The 25,378-nt window shown below is 43.0% G+C and overlaps 2 protein-coding genes across 4 annotated transcripts in view; both read left to right on the top strand.

Annotated features, from left to right (window-relative positions):
• LOC132996464 (inositol polyphosphate-4-phosphatase type I A-like) overlaps window positions 1-19,300 on the top strand; it is a 28,768-nt gene extending 9,468 nt beyond the window's left edge. For 2 of the 3 annotated variants that reach the window (XM_061066746.1, XM_061066747.1), the window contains exons 4-26: window positions 840-884; window positions 1,086-1,204; window positions 1,325-1,441; window positions 1,636-1,715; window positions 2,392-2,503; window positions 2,622-2,712; window positions 3,035-3,182; window positions 4,066-4,196; window positions 4,293-4,397; window positions 4,505-4,613; window positions 5,486-5,672; window positions 6,229-6,444; window positions 6,560-6,701; window positions 6,834-7,001; window positions 8,085-8,117; window positions 9,229-9,401; window positions 9,807-9,930; window positions 10,100-10,167; window positions 10,378-10,577; window positions 10,656-10,753; window positions 10,881-10,993; window positions 11,083-11,237; window positions 17,549-19,300. In XM_061066746.1, coding sequence (XP_060922729.1) covers window positions 840-884; window positions 1,086-1,204; window positions 1,325-1,441; window positions 1,636-1,715; window positions 2,392-2,503; window positions 2,622-2,712; window positions 3,035-3,182; window positions 4,066-4,196; window positions 4,293-4,397; window positions 4,505-4,613; window positions 5,486-5,672; window positions 6,229-6,444; window positions 6,560-6,701; window positions 6,834-7,001; window positions 8,085-8,117; window positions 9,229-9,401; window positions 9,807-9,930; window positions 10,100-10,167; window positions 10,378-10,577; window positions 10,656-10,753; window positions 10,881-10,993; window positions 11,083-11,237; window positions 17,549-17,681 — 2,867 coding nt within the window. In that variant the 3' untranslated portion in view covers window positions 17,682-19,300. The remainder of the gene's footprint in view (window positions 1-839; window positions 885-1,085; window positions 1,205-1,324; window positions 1,442-1,635; window positions 1,716-2,391; window positions 2,504-2,621; window positions 2,713-3,034; window positions 3,183-4,065; window positions 4,197-4,292; window positions 4,398-4,504; window positions 4,614-5,485; window positions 5,673-6,228; window positions 6,445-6,559; window positions 6,702-6,833; window positions 7,002-8,084; window positions 8,118-9,228; window positions 9,402-9,806; window positions 9,931-10,099; window positions 10,168-10,377; window positions 10,578-10,655; window positions 10,754-10,880; window positions 10,994-11,082; window positions 11,238-17,548) is intronic. The other variant, XM_061066748.1, reaches the window with a different exon arrangement.
• A 1,236-nt stretch (window positions 19,301-20,536) lies between these two features.
• On the top strand, window positions 20,537-23,275 carry zgc:113142 (uncharacterized protein LOC503524 homolog). The gene is made up of 4 exons (XM_061067180.1): window positions 20,537-21,338; window positions 21,737-21,889; window positions 21,966-22,099; window positions 22,574-23,275. The coding sequence occupies exons 1-4, from the start codon at window positions 20,987-20,989 to the stop codon at window positions 22,937-22,939; spliced, it is 1,005 nt and encodes a 334-aa protein (XP_060923163.1). The 5' UTR covers window positions 20,537-20,986; the 3' UTR covers window positions 22,940-23,275.
• Window positions 23,276-25,378: the final 2,103 nt, after the last annotated feature.

Below are 25,378 nucleotides of genomic sequence, written 5' to 3'. Positions count from 1 at the left end.
CCACCTTTTTTTATTCTTTCTACCTCAATATTTTTAATTTTATTGTATTGTATTGTATTGTATTTTATTGTATTCAAATATACCGGCTGCTATGACAACTTAATTTCCCTTCGGGGATGAATAAAGTAATCTATCTATCTATCTATCTATCTATCTATCTATCTATCTATCTATCTATCTATCTATCTATCTATCTATCTATCTATCTATCTATCTATCTATCTATCTATCTATCTATCTATCTATCTATCTATCTATCTATCTATCTATCTATCTATCTATCTATCTATCTATCTATCTATCTATCTATCTATCTATCTATCTATCTATCTATCTATCTATCTATCTATCTATCTATCCATCTTTCCATCTATCCATCTATCCATCTATCCATCTATCCATCTATCCATCTATCTATCTATCTATCTATCTATCTATCTATCTATCTATCTATCTATCTATCTATCTATCTATCTATCTATCTATCTATCTATCTATCTATCTATCTATCTATCTATCTATCTATCTATCTATCTATCTATCTATCTATCTATCTATCTATCTATCTAAATCAGTCACAAAGACAAAACTTATTAAAGTCACCACTTGCAGCAGCACTGAACATACATCTGCACACTTGGTGGTTGCCACCCGCACACAAACACACACAGGGAGTTGAACTAGTGTGGGAGCGAGCGGCCTCTTCAACCACACTTTGCTCCGACCACAGCGATCCCTGAGTGCAGCTCTGCCTCCGTCAACACTTCCCACTGAAGCCAGTTTCATTACTTGTTTCTTCAAATTCAGAACGGAACCTGATGTTGTTTGTTTTTTTCCAGGAAATAGTCAGGACCCAGACGAGCCTGTGCTGGAGTTCAGCGTCGGTGAGTAACAGACATAATGTCTCAGTTTGTCCTCTAAACGAGATCATTCTTTTAATTGTTGTGGTCACACGACAACACAACTTCCTCCAAAACTGCTGCACGGGTTTCAAATGGCCTGTTTGTTTGCCTCTGCACTTGTTGAGTATTGACTGTGGAGCTGTGTGTTTATGTCTGTGTGTGTGTGTGCGTCTTCTGGTCCAGTCTGCACAGACCTGGTGACTCCTGCTCTGGATCGAAAGCCCAACAGCTTTGTAGCAGTGAGCTGCACGACGCCGCCTCAGGCCTTCTGGACCAAACACGCCCAGACTGAGGTCATAGAGGTCAGACTCTCAGTTGTTCTGCTCCGAGTCGACCGTCTCTCTTCAAGTCACTGGGAAATAACCTCCTAACACTTTTTAAGAGTTATTGTTTGACAGAAATGTGACTTCTTCCGTCCACAGGGCACCAGTAACCCCATCTTCCTCAGCAGCGTCGCCTTCTTCCAGGAGTCCAACATCAACCAGCAGACGCAGGTGAAACTGGCTGTCTACGACGTGAAGGACCGCTCGCAGGGCACGGTACGACCTGGACTCATTTAGTGTCGGGCTGATACAACTCTGTGACACCACTGAGCGTCTCTGTCCCTCTCAGCTGAGGCTGGAAAACAAACCAGCGTGGACTTTGCTCACTTCACACCGGATAAAGCAAAACAGATGATGAGGTAGTTTGTGAACTCCAGTGTAAACATGCATCTGCCTCTCTGTCTGTCCAGATGTACCTGCTGGGCTCGGCACTTTTTCCTGTCAAGGAGATTTTGCAGGAGAAGAGCCACAGACTCCAGCTGGAACTGAGGTAACACACATATTTCTTTTTATTGTTTTACATATTGATGTATATTCTGGTCAGCCGAGAGGTTGCTGTGTTGTAGAAGCTTGATGACGAAGGAAAGAACCGCGGACCCAGAACTTGCAGTATAACAGAGTGTTTATTACACAGAAGTTTCACAGGTCAGGACGAGCTCTAGAACTCGGAGAAATCACACAGCCAAATGGTGAAGTCTGACTTGCAGGGGTCGGACACACAGTATGTATAGAGAGATTGGTTCCGCCCATGACTTCAGGTAAATGGCGTCCCCCATGGGATCTCTGACTAAAGAGGGACATGTTTTTGTGTCCGAACATGAAGACACATTGGTCAAGAACATTTCTTCTACTCTCATCCATTAGCTAGTCAAAGGTCATTTCAAAAAGGTAGAGAACTTCTAAGATGAACATCTGGAGGACTCTCTGAGAATGTCTGAGAGTCCAAAAGGCAGGTATCATAAACGTAAGCCCGTCATTATGTTTTGAACATACACCAACATGTTCTACTCTAACGAATACACGACATTATGTTTTAGGTATTCTTTAAAAGTTCTCTTTGTGCATTTGTAATCTCACAACAACATAACCTAAAAGTTTTCCTCGGAGTCTGTGAATCCCTCTGCTGCTCGGTCAGTTCCACTCAATGATTGGGTTTCATTGTGCAGATCTGCGGAGAACGTGCGTGTGGGGAACATCTCCATCACAGCCTGGCAGATGGAGGACAGAGCGGACCAGAGGATGTCTCTCAACCGCCTGCCAGACGGCATCAACGGCCGGGTGAGAGTCCAGGGTGTCCAGTTATCTCCTTGGATCTGACCTGTCAGTGTGGTTAGAGTGGGGGGGGTGGAGGTTTGAGACCTTCAGTCTAACATGAGTGGATGCACTTGTCCTGCAGACGGTGCTGACTGTTGACGAGAGCCTCACGGAGTCGATGGGAGTCCGGATCAAGTTCGCCTCGCTATGCAAAGACACCCTGCTGCGCTCAGGTAGGATCACACACGGGTTCTGTGAGTTTATGGTTCATTTTCTTACAGTCGTTCCATCGTCTGAACATCCAGGCGATGGAACGTTCCTCCTGTTCTCGCCCTCTCGCCGTCCTCCACACGGCTCCGTGTTCACAGATCCATCGGAACGTAAATCTTATTAAGTATAAATATATTGATTGTCACAGCAGAGCGGGAGGTATCCTTTTACCTCAGGGACATGTCGCACATCCAGAAATAACACCTATAGTGTTTTGGTTACACTAACAGTTTGATCTAATCTTTAATAATCGAATGCGAGCTAATTGAATCTTCTGCGCCTCAGTGTTCGGAGGCACCATGTCCAGGATGTACCGCTTCCCCACGACGGACGGGAAACATCTGCGTGTGCTGGAGCAGATGGCCGAGAGCGTCCTGTCGGTCAACATCCCCCGACAGTTCGTCAAGCTGCTGCTGGAGGAGGACGCGGCCAGGTACACACACGTACATCTCTGACATTTACAGGAGCTTAGGTTCTTGTTGCAGAAGACTTCGATTAGAAATGTTTTTACCTTTCTTGGAAGATCTCCTCAGTAAAGATTGATTGCTGAATTCCCAGTTATCCTTTGTCTGTTAATCTTTTGCACACTCTGTCTACATATTCTTACACTCATAGTATATTATATTACCTATTGTATAGTCAAATACTTATATTTATACCTCTACTATATATCATATATTATATCATACTCTCTGTATATTCTTTGTATATATAAGTCTATATACACATATTTATACATGTGTACATGATATAATTATAATTATTATTATTATATTATTACTACTATTATTATTATATATACTGTTGCTGCCATTATTACAATATACTGCTATTATATTGGTATAATTACTATCATATATAAATATAATATACTATATATACTGTACTATTTTTATATACTGTCTTACAATACCATTACCATTATATCATCAGTACTATTACCATCATCTTGCACCTTATCTACCTATTTATCTTGTGTTTCTGTTTTTTTATTCTTTCTACCTCATTATTTTTTATTTTATTGTACTGTATTGTATTTTATTGTATTCAAATATACCAGCTGCTATGACGACTTAATTTCCCTTCGGGGATGAATAAAGTAATCTATCTATCTATCTATCTATCTATCCATCTATCCATCTATCTATCTATCCATCCATCCATCCATCCATCCATCCATCCATCCATCCATCCATCCATCCATCCATCCATCCATCCATCCATCCATCCATCCATCCATCCATCCATCCATCCATCCATCCATCCATCCATCCATCCATCCATCCATCCATCCATCCATCCATCCATCCATCCAGGGTCTGCGAGCTGGAGGAGCTGGGAGAGTTGTCCCCCTGCTGGGAGAACCTGCGCCGACAGATCGTCTCTCAGTACCAGACCATAATACTAGCTTACCAGGAAACCCTGTCCGACCTCAGTGATTACAGAGGTTGGTGTCCCACACATTCTTAGTGGCCTCCTGTCAGGTGGCTTCTGAAACAAGTTGACATGATCCCCTTGTTTCTGTTTCCCCTCTCCACGCCAGGGCCGTCATTCAAAGCCAGTAACCTGAAGGCCGAGAGGAAGCTGGAGTTCATGCCAACCAACCTCCACGTTCAGAGGATGAGGGTTCAGGATGAGCTGGGCTTTGGTGAGACACTGTCACTTCCCAGCTCACAGTTCTGTTCATTCACACACAGATATATCTTTTCATATCTTCTAAACGCCGCTGGTCCCGTCTGCGTGTTCCTCCTGCAGAGCACACGTATGATGTGATCACAATCGGAGCTCCGGCCGCTCACTGCCAGGGTTTTAAAAACAGCGGCCTGAGGAAACTCATCCAGAAGTTTGAGGAGGCGAAGAAACAGTAAGTTCACAGACGCCTGGTTGATGATGTGTTGATTCTTATCCTTTGCTTCATTCATAATTTCCCTCATATTGTTTTTAAACGGTTCAAACCTGTGATTCATTTGATGCAGATGAAGTTCTTTTGTTGATTGATTTTTACATAGAATGAACGAATGCATTGTTTCTTTTAACTTTTGCATTAATTCTGCGCTTCAGTTGAATTCTTGATTTTGTTTTTATTATTTTCCAATCAGCGTATATGAGGAGGGATGGTGAGTTGTTGCATCGCTTTGCTAGTTTTCATTTGTTTGTTGACTGTCGCTACTTTGAACCACCACATGAAACCATTACTTCTATAACTCAAGGTTAAGTTCACCGCAGCCAAACAGGTGAGCAGCTCGGACACGTCACGTAACGACACATGCATCGGTATTAACAGTGTTGTGTTTGAGAGGAACGTGTTAATCCAAGCACTCGTACTGTACGTGAGGTAAAGCAGGACGATAAGTTTGTTAAAATTCTTCTCATTTTGTAAATTCAGACATTGTTTTAATCGCTAAAACATCAACAGTAAATCATTTTAAATCATTTGTCAAATTCCCCTTAAGCTGTATCTGAATTTACAAAGTGAGTGACATCACCCAGTGGTTTCTGTTGAAGTTTCACGTTGTCTTGTGTTTATCTGAGAAAGTAGAAAGTAAAGATCAAAGTTCAGAGGAAGGCATGTGCATGCAGAGATATGTGATCATGTGATAATTCTTCCCCTCATTGGACATAAATCATTTTGTAATCGGAGCCTCCGAGACGTGACGTCCATCTTGTCTATGTCACGAGAAGGTGAGAGTGCCGTACAGGAAATGTTCTCAGACCTGGTGTCTCTGCTTCCTGCAGCAGCGCGCTCTCCAGCTCGCAGTCCATCGTCTTCATCCCCCAGGACATCGTCCGGGCCAAGGAGATCATCGCCCACATCAACACGCTGAAGACTCAGGTCAGCTACTACGCCGAGAGGCTGTCCCGCGCTGCCAAGGACCGATCGGCCAGCGGCCTGGAGAGGACGCTCGCCATCCTGGCTGATAAGGTGAGAGCAGGAGAAACAGGACTATATTCAATTCTGTATTCTGTAGATAATATTGTATTCTTGTTTTTATCTACATGCAAATTGTGATAAAGATTTGTATGTGTTTCTATTTTCTATATTTTTTCTATATTCTATATTTTTCCATTCATTTTTCTTTAGTCTACCTTGTTCCACAGTCTATATTTGTTCTACATTCTATATTTTTCTAGTTCTTAATAAATTGTTTTGGAATGCATAACTATGGTAATCATAAGGCATATTTGGCAGTTTTGTGTAGTGTCCGCAGTATACATGTCAGACGGACGTTCCTTCCTGCTTGATCAACCGACACAACTTGGCACGAGCGTCAGACTTTATATAAAAATATCAGTAAAAACTCTAAACATCCAGCACGACTCCAAGAAGAGCAGGGCGGATTATTCAGAAAAAAAATTAATTTAAAAAAAGACTGACAGGGGGTAAAAGGCTTCATGGACACGGGAAGAGGTCAGTTCAGCTGCAACTTCGCTAAAATGACGTTATTATTATGTAATTCTGATGTCCACCCCCCCCTCAGACCCGTCAGCTGGTCGCCGTGTGCGACTGTAAGCTGCTGGCTTCAGCTATTCAGGCCCTGAACGCCGCGCGGCCGGAGTACATCGCCTCCAAAGCGTCTCCTTCCGCCGACTCGGAGCAAGTAGTCCTCCGTAACGACCAGGACACACTTCTCGCCAAGTGGAGCGGCCGCAACAGCCGATCCTCGCTGCACGTGGACTGGCACGAAGAGGAATGGGTGAGTTCATTAACCAGGAAACAACGTCGGGGCTTTCTGGGTTTTGAATCTAAAATGTGAAACAAGAGTCAAAGCACCGGATTCAGTGTGTGGCCTCTCGCTCTCTCTCCTCCAGGAGAAGGTTTGGGTGAATGTGGATAAATCTCTGGAGTGCATCATCCAGCGAGTCGACAAGCTGCTCCAGAAAGAGAGGAGGCCCAGCGACGCCAGTCAGGACAGTACCCAGAGTGACCTGCAGGGCGGCGGCAGTAAGAAAGGTTGGTAACACACAAACACACACAAAGGGCAATTTTACATGTTTGCTTAATTCAGTGTGTCCTCTTGAAAACAGCGACTGGAGAAGTTTTTGAATGTCAAAGGATAACACTGCTCTCTGTGGTTACAACAAGATAACGGGGGAAAAAGACGAGCGTTCTGGATCAACCCAGGAAATATGTCAGAGGAATCTCCATCCTCCTCATCCTCATCCACACTTCCACCTTCATCATCACCTCCTCCACCACCTTCCTCATCCTCTCTGCCTGCCCTCTCCTCCACTCATCCAGAACACGAGTCCTGTACGTTCACTTCATTCTTTTCCTCAGAGTGCCGCTCTGGTATTTCTGTCCTTTCACATGTTTGTGTCCGAACCTGTAACACGTGACCTGAAACCGAACATCATTTCACACTCAGCAGGAAATCCCACACCTACATCTTTGTATGTCAGACTTGTGGTCGTCCACAGGAGCAAGTGCTGGCTTGTTTAACCAGGTGTAGAGTTTTGCTTCAGTGCAATCGAAGCACAAGACAGGAAAAACTGCAGAAGAAATGTAAAAATACCAAACTGTCAGTGGTGGGAAGTAACAAAGTAGAAATACTTTGTTACTGTACTTAAGTAGATTTTTCACATATCTGTACTTTACTTGAGTTTTTATTTTCCTGACGACTTTTTACTTTTACTCGTTACATTTGAACAAAAATATCTGTACTTTCTACTTCTTACATTCTCAAACTGGCTCGTTACTTGAGCAGCGGAGGTTGACACAGCACGCCTCCACGCACGGCGCACCTCTCTCTCTCTTTCTCTCTCTCTCTCTCTCTCTCTCTCTCTCTCTCTCTCTCTCTCTCTCTCATCTAGGGTTCAAAATTTGTAAAATTATACATTACATACATTATATTCATATTGTTGTTATAATTTTTCAGTCAGTTGAGATAAATCTTGAGTAGAAACATTTTGGATTGTTTTGTGTCTGTATAGGACCACTATAAAAAGCACTTTGCATTTTTAATTTTGGTACTTTTACTTTTGATACTTAAGTACATTTCAACACCGGATACTTTTGATACTTAAGTACTTTTAATATGAGCTACTTTAAGACTTTTACTCAAGTCATTTTCTGACGGGTGACTTTCACTTTTACCGAAGTCACTTTCAGGTAAGATATCTGTACTTTTACTCAAGTATGGCTTTCAAGTACTTTGTACACCACTGCAAACTGTTCACCACTGCTTCTTCCACAAAGCCAAACGAGTCTTATGTTTGAATAGTAGATGTGTTTCCCCCCTGGTCTGCAGTGTTCTATGTGTTTGTCTCTCTGTTGCCTCGTGTGGCTCGCCGCGCCCGCTAATCACGCATGTTGCACCTCCATCCCTTCCTCTAGATGGAAGCCCCGGTGCTGAGGAGGCGTACCCAGGTAAGAGCTGCCTCCTCCGCCCATGCTTCTCAACATCCACATCTCTGCAGCACTGGGGTTCAACAGGAACATACCAGATGTGGGCAGAGATTAATACGTCAGACATCAATATCAACATCCAGCCTGAGAGATCTGAAACCACCCAAGGTGCAGTGAGGCATCTGAGATCCGATCAGTTAGACCACATCGGTCCAGAGGAACTTAGAGCAGTTCAGGTGTGATTGGATCCCTCAGGGCGGATCTTGATATCAGGCCTACAGCTGTAGACAAAAAATAAAGAAAAACAGGCAAAATCAAGGAAGGTGGCGATTGAGCGTTATGAGCGGTAGATGTTGAGGCCGAAATCCCATTTCAGATATAATATCTGATGTACTAAAACTAGAAATTAGTACATAAAGCATTAAGTACTCAAAAGGCACTTCTGGCAAGAATGAGTGTTAAAATATGGGATATATATTTAATATGGGATAATATATTTAAGTGTGTATTTACAGACGTCAGTATTCATGATTGAAAATCAACAATTACTATATATTATATCACCTCAATATTAACAGCTATGTACCACTTCAGATTGTCCAAACATTACCTTGTTCTTTCATTCTCATATTCATACAGACGACATTGGTCTTCAAATATATAACAGGCTATCTACATTTAATTGTAAAATACAATATTATAAAGTTAGAGGGGAAAGCAGCATTGAAGTCAGCAAGCGTTCTATTTTATTAAGAGATGTAGCTCTTGAGCTTCTGTTTGAAATAAGAAGCAAACCAAGGAATACGATTTATTTTTATTGGGTGTAGAACAGTCAGATTTCAAAACAGGTTTATTTCAAAAATGTTTTAATAGGGAAATTTAGAGCGTCTTACGGGTAATATAAAGTTTGTGTTCTGGAAGTTTTAACTTGTAAGGAAACGTTTCGCTTCTGCTTTCCTTGTTGCTTCTGTTCCATCTGTTTCCTGTCTCTGTCCTCAAAGTCTAAAAATATCAAATTTAACCTAAAGATTCACTTTTTAAAACTGAGCTAATGTTGCTATATGTTCAGTTGTGTTTTATCTAACCTCTTTTATTGTTTATATCTGTGTGTGTGTGTTTGTGTGTGTGTCAGGTGAGTGGAGCGAGGCCTTGTACCCTCTCCTCACCACGCTCACCGAGTGCGTCGCCATGATGAGCGACAAGGCCAAGAAGTCCATGGTCTTCCTGCTGATGCAGGACAGCGCCCCGACGATCGCCATGGACCTGTCGCTGCAGTACCGCCGAGACGTGGTCTTCTGCCAGACGGTCAGCACACACACACACACACACACACACACACACACACAGACACACACACAGCAGCGTACAGCATTTACATAAACGTGTATTTTCGTCTTTGAGTTAATGCGCTTGACTGAGTCACAGCGAGGGGGGGGGACAATCACAAGTTCAGGAATGTGTGTAAACATGAGGACGACGGAGGTGCAGCTGTTGGTGCCGGTGTCACATTTATGAGAAATAAACACTGAATATTATATAAGTGAGGGGGGAGGGGAGAAAAGAGAGGATTTCTTCACCTTCAGACTCTCCTGAGCGGGCGACAATCCAGAAAGACGTTAAAAGTAAAAAAGAGGATTTGTGTCAAAGCGGATTTCATCTTACAACCTGAAATCACAAGGTCTCTATTGTGTTGATGTGTTTGTGTTGCAGCTCACCGCTCTCATCTGCGGCTTCATCATCAAACTGAGGAACTGTCTCCGTGACAACGGATTCCTCCGACAGCTCTACACCATCGGCCTCCTGGCTCAGTACGAGTCCCTGCTCAGCACCTACGGTACGAACTCACACAGATGAGGTGGAGACGCACGATCTGTATTCACAGATCAGAAATGCAGCAAATCACACGTGTTACATGTTGCACAACAGGTTTTACATTTACCTGCAGAGAAAACTACTGTTAAGTTATTAAAAGTAATGAATTGTTTGTTATGAACGTGTTTCAGGGGAGGAGTTGTCCATGTTGGAGGACATGAGCGTCGGCATCATGGATCTGAGGAACGTCACCTTTAAGGTAAAGACGTGTGTTTTAGAATATATTAGGTTTAGTATATATGTATATGAATCATATGGTCGAGCTTTTTCACATTTTTAGTGTCATAGTAACAATAAAATCTCCTTTTAAACACATAATGGCTGCAGCCTTTTGTCTAAACTGAAGCTGCTTCATGTGCAGCAGCAGCATTAACTCATGAATCATTCATTTCCTTCCCCTCACTGTCAGGTGACCCAGGCCACCGGCAGCTCGGCGCCCGACATGCTGCCGATCATCACCGGGAACCGAGACGGTTTCAACGTCCGCATCCCGCTGCCGGGAACCATGTTCGACGCTCTGCCCCGAGAGATCCAGAGCGGCATGTTGCTGAGGGTCCAGCCGGTGCACTTCAACGTCGGCATCAACGAGCAGCAGACGCTGGCGGAGAAGTGAGTGAGACAAATGTTTCTGTCGATCAGTGATCCGAGTAATGACATGAAGACAAATCAATGTTCTGTCTTGTTCAGATTCGGAGACACGTCCCTGCAGGAGATCATAAACCTGGAGAGTCTGTCCAGGTTGAATTCGTACTACGAGCAGTTCAAAGAAGTCCTGCCTGAGGACTGTAAGTACTCAACCTAGTATAATGTACCTCACTATACTCACACTCCACTTTAATCTTTGAACAGGTTCAGTTATTAGTTCTCTCCAGATGTAATCTTTCTTCCTCATCCCCCCCCTCGACCCCTCAGGCCTCCCCAGGTCTCGTTCTCAGACCTGTCTCCCCGAGCTGCTGAGGTTCCTGGGGCAGAACGTTCACGCCAGGAAGAACAAGAACGTGGACGTCCTGTGGCAGGCGGCCGAGGTGACGCCCCTGACAAGCACAAGAATCCTATTTGTGTTTGAACGCACATTGGACATTATTTAACGTTTCTTCCGTCTCCTCCCCCTCAGATTTGTCGCCGGCTGAACGGCGTCCGCTTCACCAGCTGCAAAAGCGCCAAAGACCGCACGGCCATGTCGGTGACGCTGGAGCAGTGCCTGATCCTGCAGCACGAGCACGGCATGGCGCCGCAGGTCTTCACGCAGGCGCTCGACTGCATGCGCAGGTAAGACGCCTTCACAGCACATGTGCGGATGAAAACATTATAAATCATCACTGAGCAAAAATAAGAAGCAAACTTTGACGGCATGGAAATCCAGATCCCATTGAGTTTTCCCCTTCATCTTACTGGTTTCCATTCAAGCCTCTGTGTCGGTGTTAGCATGTTATAGCATGTCCAGTCTCACACTGTGGCCCCTCATGTAAGATCTGTGTTCACCGAGAGAATCAGTCCGGTCGGGTTGGGGCTTTAAGATTCTATCATCAGTCCCTGTCTGCAGTGGTGGGAAGTAATGAAGTAGAAATACTTCGTCACTGTACTTAAGTAGATTTTTCACATATCTGTACTTTACTTGAGTACTTCTTTTCCTGACGACTTTTTACTTTTACTCGTTACATTTGAGCACAAACATGTGTACTTTGTACTTCTTACATTCTCAAACTGGCTCGTTACTTGAGCAGCGGAGGTTGGCGCAGCTCTCTCTCTCTCTCTCTCTCTCTCTCTCTCTCACTCTCTCTCTCTCTCACTCTCTCTCTCTCTCTCTCTCACTCTCTCTCATCTAGGGTTCAAAATTTGTAAAATCATACATTATATACATTATATTCATATTGTTGTTATAATTTTTCAGTCAGTTGAGATAAATCTTGAGGAGAAACATTTTGGGTTGTTTTGTGTCTGTATAGGACTACTATAAAAAGCACTTTGCATTTTTAACTTTGGTACTTGTACTTTTACTTTTGATACTTAAGTTCATTTCAACACCAGATACTTTTGATACTTAAGTACTTTTAATATGAGCTACTTTAAGACTTTTACTCAAGTCATTTTCTGACGGGTGACTTCTACTTTTACCGAAGTCACTTTCAGGTAAGATATCTGTACTTTTACTCAAGTATGGCTTTCAAGTACTTTGTACACCACTGCCTGTCAGTCTTCAGTTTGTCTTCACGCCGCTCGAGGCTTCGTCAGCAACGGTAGAACCGAGACGTCCGTAGAGAACCTTGTTGTTCCACCGGGACTCAACAGTCCACGTGTCTGTCTGGGTTCAAAGTGCAGCTTCATGTCTTTCCTGCTGCGCTCGTGTGTAAGAGGTGTGATCACTCCTGTGCTCAGGGAAAGTTGCACCCCCCCCCTCACCATCAGATACTCGCATGATTCGACGACGTGTCTCCACCTCTCCCTCCCCCACTTCTCCTGCTCCTCACATCTCTCCCCTCTTCCTCATCAGCCGCCGAGCACGAGACATTTCCCTTCATCTGTAGACTTTGATTTAGTTCTGGGTTTAAGCTGTGATGCATGATGGGATACGCTTTGAGATGCTGCATCTATTCCCGTTATACTTCACCTTCATCACCCCCTGAAAAGGAAGTGAAGGAACATTGTAACTTGAAGTTAAGTTCATAGGTTTTCTGCAGCAGGTACTATATATTATCTTTTTATGAATTTCTCACCTCATCCCTTCATTTTTAAGGGTGTTTGGCCTTTTCTGTCATTTCCCCTCAGTTCCCTCCATCACCCCATGTCTTAGGTAAATAAACATGGAGCCATTGTTGTATTTTCTTATCTTCTTTCCTTTTCTGATCGAAGCATCTCTCTTAATTTTCTCTTTTTTCCTCTCTCTTCTCTTCCTCCTCTCCCTCTGTTTCCCACGACATGATTTTTACGGGATTGTTTCCGTGATTCATTTGCAATATGATTTTTTTTGTATTGCTTTTAAATATTGCTGTTGTTTTTCTGTCGCACCGTGGGAACTGTCCTCGTGGCGCTGGCTTCTCCGTTCTCACTGTGGCCGTGTCGCCCGTTTCTTTGCCATTTCACCTCTGTGCATGATGCCATACGTTCATTTTGGAAACATGCGTCTCCCTCTCCTCCTTCTTCTCCTTCTTCCTTTTCCTTCCCATCTTTTATCTTCTCCTCCATCACCTCTTCCCCTCTCATTGCCTTTATACTTCATCTTTTTCCATCTCACTCCCCTTCCTTTTTCTAACTTCTCCCCCACCACCTCCTTCTCCTTCTTCCAACCCTTTAATTTGCTGCTCCACGCCTCTTCCTCCTCCTCCTCTTCTTCTTCTCCCTCACCCCGGCGTGGCTCGGCAGCATTGGTACGAGGGAGGGGGTGATCCAGAAGAACCTGAGCGGCTTGCTGCCGGTGCGTGACTTCCGGCTGGACCCCAGCCTCATGTACTCGCTGCCCCTGCTGGCCCTCAGCCCCAACCTCCTGGTGGTGTGGATCTTCCTCAGCGTGGCCTATTTCCTCGCCAAGCTCCGCTGCAGCTGAGCGGCGGCGAGCAGCCGACTGACTCACAGACAAACAGAACGCCGTGTTACTGAGGAGGGGGGGGGGAAACCTCCACACTGACTCCACAGTGTCCTGTGAGAGTGTGTGTAGTTCATGCACATTAACACTGGACAGCATGAACACACTGTCCCACCCTGACTAAGGGCTTTACGCAACTGACCCCCCCCCTCCCCCCCGCCCGCTGTCTTTTATTTGATTTGTTTATGGACACTTCCTGTTTGACTGAACATGGTTCACGAGCCAAAGTGCTGTAAACACGGATTCTATCTCAGTGTAGATGTGATGGTTAACTTTCCATAGATTTGACCTCAGCACCACATCCACACTAAACTGGCTCAATGTGAACACTGATGTTTTCTAATCAGCCGGTTCAGTGTGAACACAATCTGCATGTTGAAATGTTGAAACCCGTCTGGAGGATGAGAACAGACACTTCCTGATCCCTCTCTGCTCTGACATGTAGATTTCAGGCCTTCAGGAGACTTTAAACCTGAATTTATGTTTGTGGATTTTCACAAAGCGCCCTCTAATGGACAGATTCTGCCTTGTTCTTCATAGTCTCAAGAAGATTCCTCACTGATAACGAAACAGAAACACAGAGGGATTGTTTCCGAAGGTTAGAAATGACCTCTGAGTTGTGAACATGTATGAAAATAAGCAGATTATACATAATACTTGCTTTCAGGAAAGAGTTGTTGTTGCTAGTAGCTTTCATGATGAAACAAACACATGATTTGAGCTTTGCAGAAGCAGCTGCTTGTTGCATTCATGCAAAACATTGATCTTGATTCATCGTCGTCTTCCATGTGCTTTTGCACCGAGCAAACAGAAGCTTTTATCAAGTATACTTCAGATTTTATATATTTTCAGGCAGCATTTGCTACTTTACTTTTCTCTTTAGGTCTTCCTGCTTTTTGGGAAGAGAGGAGGTTGTTTGCTTCCACTTCAGCTTGAGCACTTTGCAGCAGATCTGGGTCAGATATGACTTCACTGACAGAGTTCTACTTTGACTCAAGTCTTTAAGAAACTGATCAGGAATTAAATTAATCAGACAGACTTCAAAATAAACATGATGCATGTTTTAAAATACCTCACACACGCAAACGAACGAACCAGAAAGTCGATTGATGACCTTGACCCTTGGAGAAGAGTCGTCCATCTTTATTCACAGTCTGTTGGAGCTGAGGTGTTTTATGGGTTCAGGTTATTAATAAAGACGGTGACATGTTTGATTCAGGCACTTTAGCTGGTCCCAGTTTGCCTCATTCCAACCCGTGAGTGAGGAATTCAACCCACATCTGCTCTCATATCAATTCAGTGACGTTAGATCTTCTTTAAGATGCAGTTGGTAGTTTGGCTCCTGATGGAATGTACGACAATAGGACTTTCAGGGGAAATGTGTTCATGTAGTAACGTGTCTTTGTCCTTCAGAGCATTTATCGGGACCCGATCACGTCCGTCCATGTGTTGACTTTGTTCCTTGTAACGTACACAAAGAGAAACGGGTACAGATCGCAGCTATGGCAGTTAAAATTAGCTTTACAGAGTTTTAGATGTTGGATGTCGTGGGTCGGTCACTTTGTTGGTAGTTTCTCTTTAAGACGAGAGAATGAAGAATGTAGCCGTGTTCGTGCCAAACTCTTCCTTCAGGTTTTTATCGGTGAATTCGATTCAGCTTCGTTAGTCTTGTGTTTCCAACGAGATCGAGTTAGACCGAACCTCGTTTATTTGTCTGAAACCATCAAGTCTCCTTCCTGGATTTTTATAAAGGCTCCGTCCCATTAAGATCGACCCAGTAAGAGAATAGATGAGACCAGAATAACCTCCTCTGGGAGAGTGGGGGTCTCTGATGAGCCAGTAAACCTCAAACACACGGACTGAACCAGAAGAAGAAGCAGAAGAAGTTGTGCTTTCAATTAATAAGAATTATATTTTATTAGTCAGATAAAAAGATTTATAACTGATTCACCAATGTCCCAAACTATTCCTCCATCTTTTAGGAGTATTATATATACATGTGTGTCTCGCCCAGCGCTACCTCTGTTAGACCAAAGCAACAGTATTAGTTCCACTTTGAGTTTAACGGAAATGTTATGAGTTCACATCTGATAAATATGCATAATCATGAACAAGCAGGGATGTGAGGAAGCAGCAGTTTGTTTTATGTACAATGTTGAAAAGGTTTTCAAGGATGAGGCCCAGTGAAATAATACTTTAAATATATATCACACTGAAATGCTTCCTAAAACAAATCAATCTTTTATTCTTATTAAATCCACATGTATCAGAGAATATACTCGTAGCGCTGTACATTGTATTTAAATGCTTGTATTGCCCAAATATTTGCTACATCTATATATATATATAAATTAAATTAACTTATTACAAAGAGTATAAATATAAATATATATAAATAATCCATATTATGTGAATACTATGGTTGTGCCATGCTCACGCTGTCGTCACTTTATATCACAGCTACTTATGTGTAGTTACTGCAATATGCATATATTTACGTTTTATTTATCATGACTGTTTAATGTTCATTTCTTTGTTTCTCACTCTGTTGACTCAACAACAGTTTGCATGAACCTTTAAAGCCCTGAAGCACCATGTGAATACAAATGGTTTGTTTTAGTTTAATCAACTGCAGACGGATATTATGTTAAAAAGAAGTTATTGCTAACGTTTGTCGTTTGGGTTCAAATTAAACTTTCTTTGTTGACTTGTTTTTTTCACACCTCTAAAGTTTAAATGAGCAGTTTTATGTTGAAGCTCTCGCTTTGTCCCGTGCTACATGTTGCACTTAATGTACCACAAACCCTAGAGAAGCTCCCGTCCTGAGCCGCTGTCCTTCCCTAATAAAGGATGTCTGCCTCCACCTGCAGAATGAAAACAGTCTCCACTCACATTCTGTGGTATTTAAAGTTGGTTTGATGTTTTATTATTTATTCTTTGCGTCTCTGAACCTTGTTCACACGTAAGGTTGCAAAATTCCGGGAATATTCAAAGTTGGAAACTTTCCATGGGAATTAACGGGAATATACGGGAATTAACGGGAATAAACTGGAAATGTTGTGGGTAATTTATACTTACTGTATTAACCTCGTCATATACAGACATTAATATCAACATTTTGTTGTGTCATAGGCTGATTTGAGCCCTGAGGAAACTTTGGGCACTTGACTATATGCTTCTGCATCGTTGTGTCATTCTTAACATAGGTCTTTGCACAGTATTTGCAAATGAACACAGCCTTTCCTTCTACATTGGATGGGGTGAAATGTCTCCACACATGAGAGAGTGCACGTGGCATTGTTCTGTAGAATAAGATGAGACAAAAGTTTGTAAAAAAACACTAATGCAATGCTAGAGATATAAATAGTTAGCCAAACAATTGGAATCGTCTGTAAACTTATTTTACAATTAATGGATAAATGAATGGAAATAGGCTAGATGAACAGATGAACAATCCTCAATCAGCATGCTAATATATTTTCCCCAGTAATATCATAGAAACTTACCTGACTAGTCCTTCACTCTACAGCAGGCCTCAATAGCCCTGCTGTAGAGTGAAGCATGCTGGGAGTTATCTGTGCATGTGATGGAAGAATGCACAGTGGAGGGTTGAAACTCAACGTTCCATACATCTTTAAAATAGAGATTTAAATGACGTTTTTATTGCTCAGCGTTTAATTTGCATAGTTTTTTTTTTCAAAATTCCCAAAATTCCCGAGCTAAACTTCCCATGGAAAGTTTCCGGAAAGTTTCCGGAAATTTACCGAAAACTTTCCACCCCTTTGCAACCCTATTCACACGTCATCAACATGCGTCTCAGGTGAGTGGAGCACAAGTGGGGCAGGGACACTCCTCAGTGTTCACGTCATGGAACATGGAACCAAATAACTCAGGATTCAGTACAGAGGTGTATTACAGTTGCAGCGTGAGATTACAGATTCAAACATCTGCTTGTGTTTCTCCTCTCGCTCTGTCTCCTCCTCCTCCTCTGTCTCCTCAGCGAGGGCTGCAGACGGGAGAACACCGTGAAGAACGTGGGAAGTCGGAAGTACGCGTTCAACTCGCTGCAGCTCAAAGCCTTCCCCAAACACTACCGGCCCCCCGACGGCACCTACGGCAAAGTGGAAACCTGATTGGACCGCACAGACCGGTGTGTTGGGATGTTTCCGTTGTATTGGACCAGTGAGTTCAGGGAAGCCACGACATGAAACTGGGCAGAATCAAGACAATCCAGACCCGGATCAGTGGGCCATCACGTCGCCCCCGGCTGTTCCAGAGGCTTTGGATTTGGTTTGTTTGGAGATTTTTCCGACTGAACCCACAGATTTCTACGAGCTCGGTGTAATAACTGATTGTACTGTAGCACTGTCTTATGTCACGTGACACAACACAAGAATGTTGCCCCTGGTAGCTCTTTACTTAGAAATGACCGCCACTGCCTCCTGATCAAAGACTGATGTAATCATTATGAGCTTCACAGATATTATTGTGTACGAAAATCAAGACAAACTAGAATAACTCATTAAAACAGACAAATCTCTCATTTAAAAACATAGTTCCATCTTTAAATACTGTTTCCCCTTCAAAGTCGTTGAAGAATGTGCTGTGAGGCCCTCTTAACTTCTGAAGTGCCCTTAAGCAAGACGTTAAACCCCCACCAGCGTGACGGGGGGGATGAATCTGTGGCGACAAGTTTTCATCCAATCTTTCAAGTGAATACATTCGGTCAAACCAAACATTTAAAGTCTTAATTTCCATTTGTTAGGACGTTTTTTTAATATTTTTCTTCACACAGTTTTGATTTTATAGTTTTTTCTCTATAGTGATCTGATCTTTACAATTTTTTTGTGATCAATAAAATACAGCTCGTTTAAGGTCAATAAATCTGACCTCAAATATTGAGTAATGTTAAAATATTCCTAAATATGATTAAGAATTGATTTATGCGTATTTAGTTTCTATGCAAAATGTTTTCATAGGGATTGTGGATTTTAAGGAGGCTTCACAGACACAATGTTAAAAAGCAGCTAAAACTTTCATTCAGGTTCAAAACAACATTTTGGGCATTTTATTTGTTTTTAATCACACTCCTGCAACATTCATCTGCAATGATCTGTTTGTACCACCAGGAGGCGCCGTTACTCTGCACTGTAAAGCCTCCACGGTTTGTCTGGCTCCATCATATGTGACCCGTTGAGTAAAAAGCATTTCACTGTAACATGAACCAAACTGTCAGACTGTTATTCTGCTGCCGTCCACAAACTAATGCATCTGTCACTCAGCACAGTTTCTATTCTGTAGCATCGTGATATATAGAGACTTTATTATTAGTCATTATTAAAATAGAGATAAAAAAAATGGCCACTAACAAATGGGTATTTTCCTTGTGCGGTTTTGTAATTTATCACTTAACAAAATGTATTTATCAGCATTAAATGATCATTTAATCTCAATGTGTTGTCAAGACAACGTGTCCTGAGTTTCATAATGAGCCAAATGAACCAGATTTCTATTCCTCGAATGAGATCAGATCCACGAGTGAATCTCTGGGAAATCGTTGCAAAACTAGACACATAACAATATTTCAAGAGAGTGAAAACCTGGATCTGCACCAAAATCGGATGAGTTGCTCCCGGACTCCGACCGCAGCCGCTCACCACGATTCAAGGAAACCACTTCTTGTTTCTGTGGAATCCGGCTCTTTCATAACCAATTATGCGAAGCTAATAAAAATGCAATTTAGTTATGAAAACTACTCTTGCTCTTTTGATTTAGTGTCTCTGCATCGCCACACGTGTTACTTTAAACACTCCTACATTTATCTGTGTTTATTTGTGCTGTTAACTTTCAGATCTGAGCCGACACAGTTACACTTTGTGCAGGAGGAGAATGTTTTTCACTTTGTTTGTTGTTGAGCAGGATTAAGCACAAACCTCTGGACAGATCACCATGGAAACAGAAGCTTTACATTTTCATGAGGATCCAGAAAATCAGTTTCACTTCCTCTGCAGCGTTTCCTGCAGAATCCGGTCTGTGGCTGGAGCTGGGACGGACGTCGCTCTCAAGCACAAAGCGATTCGGAGTGACAGGTACACAGACTGGAGAAGAGAAGTGCACTGACAACACTCACAGGAAGCAGAGACTCTGGAGTCTGACTGACTGCGTGGACGGTAAAAATGTTGTGGACGGACAGAACACAACACCGAGCTATAGATCTATGTAAATAATCTTTTGGATCATTATGAAACTGTGGCAGGACACATTAGAATAAAGCTGCTGCCTCGATCGAGACAGTTCATGTTAAGATTAAGTAAAACGCAAAGAAATATTTATAGTTTTATCAAATGAGTAATTCAATGAGAAAGCGCGTGGAGGCAGGTAAAGGAAGAGTCCCCTCCTCTCTCTCCCATCAGACCAGTGCTTCCATTACTTCCTCTCTTGCTTCCAGTGAAACGAGCCATGATAACACATAATCAGTTCCGAGAAGTGCAGACCATGAAAGTTGTATCATCAAACTTTTGGGAAATAACTCACTGGGATAAACCAAGTTATATATACAGGTCAACGTTTGTTATCCAAGAGGCTTCTTCAGCTGATGCTGGGAGTCACTGGGAGTCATTGACCCAGTGAGTCATGTGTCCCTGGGTGTGAATTGTAGTAAACCACCTGTTGCTGAAAGGTCTTTAACCTCCTCCTCCGGTCAGAGATGGTTTCTCTAGTTTGAAGTAGCGATGGCTTCCTGACCTGAACACTGGGGGGAAACTGGCACAGCCCAGTAGAACCAGTTCCTCAGGTCGGGACTCAGCAGTCAGGAGACAACGATGTCCACATGTTGAGCAGGGACGACAGGTGGTTTGAAAGAAGAGTCCCTCAGGACACACGACTCACAGGGGAGAGTGTTTTCAATGACTCCTAACGACCCTACATGGGAACTTCCACGGGGAAACCCAAGTATAAAATGTGCCAGGCCACACGTCCTCTTGTTGAGTCGCGGGACAGACGTGGGGACGACTTGAGCAGGTTGGTTTTTACACTTACAGGCTCTGTAACGACTGAATCAGAAGAAACTCTTTAAACGTGTTCCAATATCAAGGTCAATCACCTAAAAGTGAAGTTTGAAAGAAAAGGTTTTAATCCTCACGAAGCCGTGTGAATGTATCTGTGTTCACGTTGGGAAACAGAGTTTTCCCAACAAAATCATTTGTCCGTCCTCATCAAACATGTCGACCTTAAACACTTGAAACCCACTGTGGTTCCCGGGTTGTCTTTTAACATCACATGAGAACCTGAACCAATTGGGTCAAACACACACCAACACATCTCCAACCGCACAGCCGTCGCAATCGATTGTTGCAGTTCTGTGAATGAGTATAAATAGTGAGCTGGGCAGCTGATCACACAGTCCTCAGACACGCTGGTTCACAGACACGCCGCCAGCATGAACACGCTCTTCATCGGACAAGTCATCGGCATCATCCCCATCTCGGCCCTCCTGCTCTTCCTCCTGGCCAAGCTGGTTTCTCGCCACCGCCGCGGCCCCATGCAGGACGGGCGCGGCCACGCGGTGCTGATCACGGGCTGCGACAGCGGCTTCGGACACCAGCTGGCGCGATGCCTCGACCACAAAGGGTTCGTGGTGTTCGCCGGCTGCTTGTGTCCGGAGGGGATCGGGGCCCAGAGTCTGTCCAGGCAGACGTCCAGCAGTCTGACAATCCTCAGGCTGGACGTCACCAAGGACGAAGACGTGCAGCAGGCGAAGAAGACGGTCCAGGACAACCTGCCGGAGAAGGGTGAGAGCTCCTGTCTCACTCAGACTCAGATTCTGATGTTTGATGAGTGGTGTTTAGATTTTGACTTTCATTCTCACAACTTTAGATTTCAAAAGACAGATGTTTTTTAAATTAGAATCCTCTCGGTCGAGACTTTGATTCTCTTCTTAAACTTCTAACATCCAAAGTTAGGAGTCAGTACTTTCAACAGTTATTTAGATTTACATTCGTGACTTAGAATAAAAAAGGAATTATGTGAGACACAATCGTAATATTGTATTGTTCTCCTATGAATGAGCTTCGGTAGATTTCAGTGACGTATCTTAACGGAATGAGAAGATTTTATTTGGACTCATTGTGACGTCACCGACTCCCTTCATCTCATTCTGAGTCCTGACCTCTGACCTCTACGTTCCCAGGTCTGTGGGCCGTGGTGAACAACGCTGGGATCACCGACTGGTCCGAGATCGAGTGGAGCACGTTTCGAGATTTCCACAACATGGTCGACGTCAACCTGTTCGGCTGCATCAGGACGTCCATCGCATTCCTGCCTCTGGTCCGTGCTGCTAAAGGTACGATGTCCTTCCTCGCTGCGACGTCACATCGGAATCATAGAGGAGGTGTTGAAGATGTTTCCTGTCTCCACAGGTCGGATGGTTTACGTGTCGAGCATCTTCTCCTTCTTCAACTGCCCCAACATGGGAGCGTACAGCGTGTCCAAGAGGGGCCTGGAGGCCTTCGCCGACTGCCTGAGGGTCGAGATGAACAGTTTTGGTGTGAAGGTACGGTAATCCTGTGACACCACACACACACACACACACACACACACACACACACACACACACACACCGTGGAGCACGAGGTGTAACTCATGCAAGGAAACTGACTCAGAGTTTGCAGGCTTGTTATTGTTTTGATGTCTCATGTTTCTTCTGAAGAGGTGGACGACAGAATTGATCAGAGACAATAAATACGAAATCAAGAATAAACATACTATTCTCTCAATAATAAATATACTATTCTCTCAATTCTCTCATCAGATTCTGATGTTTGATGAGTGGTGTTTAGATTTTGCCTTTCATTCTCACAACTTTAGATTTCAAAGGACAGAAGACAATCCTCACGGTCGTGACTTTGATTCTCTTCTTTAACTTCTAACATAGTATATTTATTCTTGATAAATCAAGAATAAATATACTTTTCTCTCAAATGAAGAGCCGAATGCAGCCTCTGATTTATTGTTTTTCCACTTTCAGGTCAGCATCATCCAGCCGGGTAACTTCGGCCAAGCCACCAACATCATCCGGATGAAGTCGGGCCTGGACATCTGGGAGAAGCTGGACGACGAACGCAAGCAGACCTTCAACCGGCAGTACATCGAGCTGGCCAGCGAGTACTTCCTCTCCACGTGCAAGGCGGGATTCAAGGACACGGGGCTGGTCATCGACGCCATGATGCACGCCGTCATGTCCGGGCGGCCCAAGTACAGATACCTGCTGGTTTCAGCGCTGGACCGGTTCTTCTTCCAGCTGCACCCGCTCCTGCCCACGGTCTTTACTGATGCTGTGTTTTCTCTCAGCTCCATGTACGTGAAAAGAAAAGAGATGCTTTACGCCAAGTAGGACAAACACTGGGTGCTCGTGGGAGATGCTTTGTTTGGGTTGTGAATCGTTCTGTTGTGTGTATTATTATTATTATTTGAGCGTTACGGATGTTGTAATATATTTTTATTATTTGTCTTGTTTGCTTTCTATTGTTCCCTACATTTCCTATACAAGAAAAACATACATTTATATGATTGTATCTTATCCTGACCAGTCAAATACACAATCATGTTTGTACATGTGTGTGTTTGTTGTTATACAGAGAGCATCTTTACCACTGAGTTGAAATGAACTGTTTGTTCATCTGTATCAAACTCGTCATGTAAATCAATAAAAATCTCTCCAATAACACGATTGTCGTGAGTCACGTGCGTTTGTTCGGTAAATAACGACAACAGCTAGATTGTGACTTAGTGAAACTCACACACTCGTACATATCGGTCGTTTGAATGTCTGATCATTTTCATCAAGATCCGTGAATGTTTCTGTAGGAAATTGGTGAAAATGTCAAACACATTGTTTAACCTGAAGTTTCTGTGTAAACCTGCTAACAAACCAACCAACCGAGTGAAAACACAACCTGCTGTTGGTGCTGAGCAGGTCGTGGACGTCTCTGAAGCCGTGAGAGTGAAGCTCAACCAAAACCTGAACAATCAGCTCAAAGACGAGAGCTACACAATCAGGGGATACGTGTCACTAATCAATTCAAATCCCACTGTTGAGCAACATGAACACTTGTTGTTTCCCGTGTTGATCGTGTGTCTCTCTCTGTCGACCACAGACACGCCCCTGCTCAGGTGGAAGCTCTGATTGGTCAGGCAAAGATCAGATTGTGGTCACAGGCATTGAGTGAAAAGACGATGACCTAAGAAATCACACGTTCATTTTCTCCTGAATGAGAAAGTGTTAAAACAGCCTGGAGGGGATGAGTGTCATTTCCAATCGGCCCCCAGGGGGCGCCCGACTCATCATCAGCTCAAGACAATCAAACCATTGTTCCATGTTTTTACTTATTAGGTTGTTTGCCTCGGCCTAGAGTCCCTGTGACCTTTGACCTCTGATATCTAATCCCTTCATCTTTTAGAATCTCTCATTGACTAATGGATGGACCAACAGGGTTAGAGGTTTAGTTTGTAAATATTATTTATAGGAGTCTGTAGTTTTATTATATGTTTTCCAGGAGTGTGTAGTTTATAAATATGATTTCCAGGAGTGTGTAGTTTATAAATATGATTTCCAGGAGTGTGTAGTTTATATGATTTCCAGTGGTGTGTAGTTTATAAATATGATTTATAGGAGTCTGTAGTTTTATAATATGATTTCCAGGAGTCTGTAGTTTATAAATATGATTTCCAGGAGTGTGCAGTTTATATGATTTCCAGTGGTGTGTAGTTTATAAATATGATTTATAGGAGTCTGTAGTTTTATTATATGATTTCCAGGAGTCTGTAGTTTATATGATTTCCAGGAGTCTGTAGTTTATAAATATGATTTCCAGGAGTGTGTAGTTTATAAATATGATTTCCAGGAGTGTGCAGTTTATATGATTTCCAGTGGTGTGTAGTTTATAAATATGATTTATAGGAGTCTGTAGTTTTATTATATGATTTCCAGGAGTCTGTAGTTTATATGATTTCCAGGAGTGTGTAGTTTATAAATATGATTTCCAGGAGTGTGCAGTTTATATGATTTCCAGTGGTGTGTAGTTTATAAATATGATTTATACGAGTCTGTAGTTTTATTATATGATTTCCAGGAGTCTGTAGTTTATAAATATGATTTCCAGGTATCTGGGCTGAAATGACGACTCCACAGAACAAGGCTTTCACAGACGTGGATGAAACTTCCCTTTTCATAACAGTAAATATTAAAGACTGTATTACATCATTGGATTTTCCCATTTTTCACCAGACGCCACCTGATGGTTTAATGTTCAGTTCAGTGTGGGTTGAATCAGAAGTTTCTCTATCCTGACATTATTTGTTTTGCTGACTGGAATGAGTCATGGTTTTTAAAGTTTGTATTAGCTCGTGTGAGTTATTACAGACGTCAGTTGGGACGACAGTGTGAACACGGCCTTTGTGGTATTAATACAACTGTTCAGTGTATAACCTAGTAACACAACTTGTGTTGTCTGTGAAAGAGATGAGCTTTGACAGCCGAGCTGTGTGGACTCATGACCGGATCTTTAACACAGTGGTGACAGATTAACTTTTGATCTCGGGAATCAGATTCGTCTGACACCACGTTCACAAATAAACACTGATCCCTGTTTACTTCAGAGATCAGTGTTTACTTGCGTGCGTGACATTCTGACAAGTCTTGTTTTCACTTGGTTTCCTGCACTTGAACAAACAGGGGCTTTGTATCTTATTTATACTGTTTCATCATCACACAGGAAACCCGACTGAACCAGCAGCTAACACACACTCCTGGGTTCTGGAGTTCAGACCCACT

Source organism: Limanda limanda, chromosome 23 (assembly GCF_963576545.1).
Source record: "Limanda limanda chromosome 23, fLimLim1.1, whole genome shotgun sequence".
Taxonomy (NCBI): Eukaryota; Metazoa; Chordata; class Actinopteri; order Pleuronectiformes; family Pleuronectidae; genus Limanda; species Limanda limanda.
Note: the sequence above shows the minus strand (reverse complement) of the source record. Positions and strands in the feature narration are given on the sequence as shown.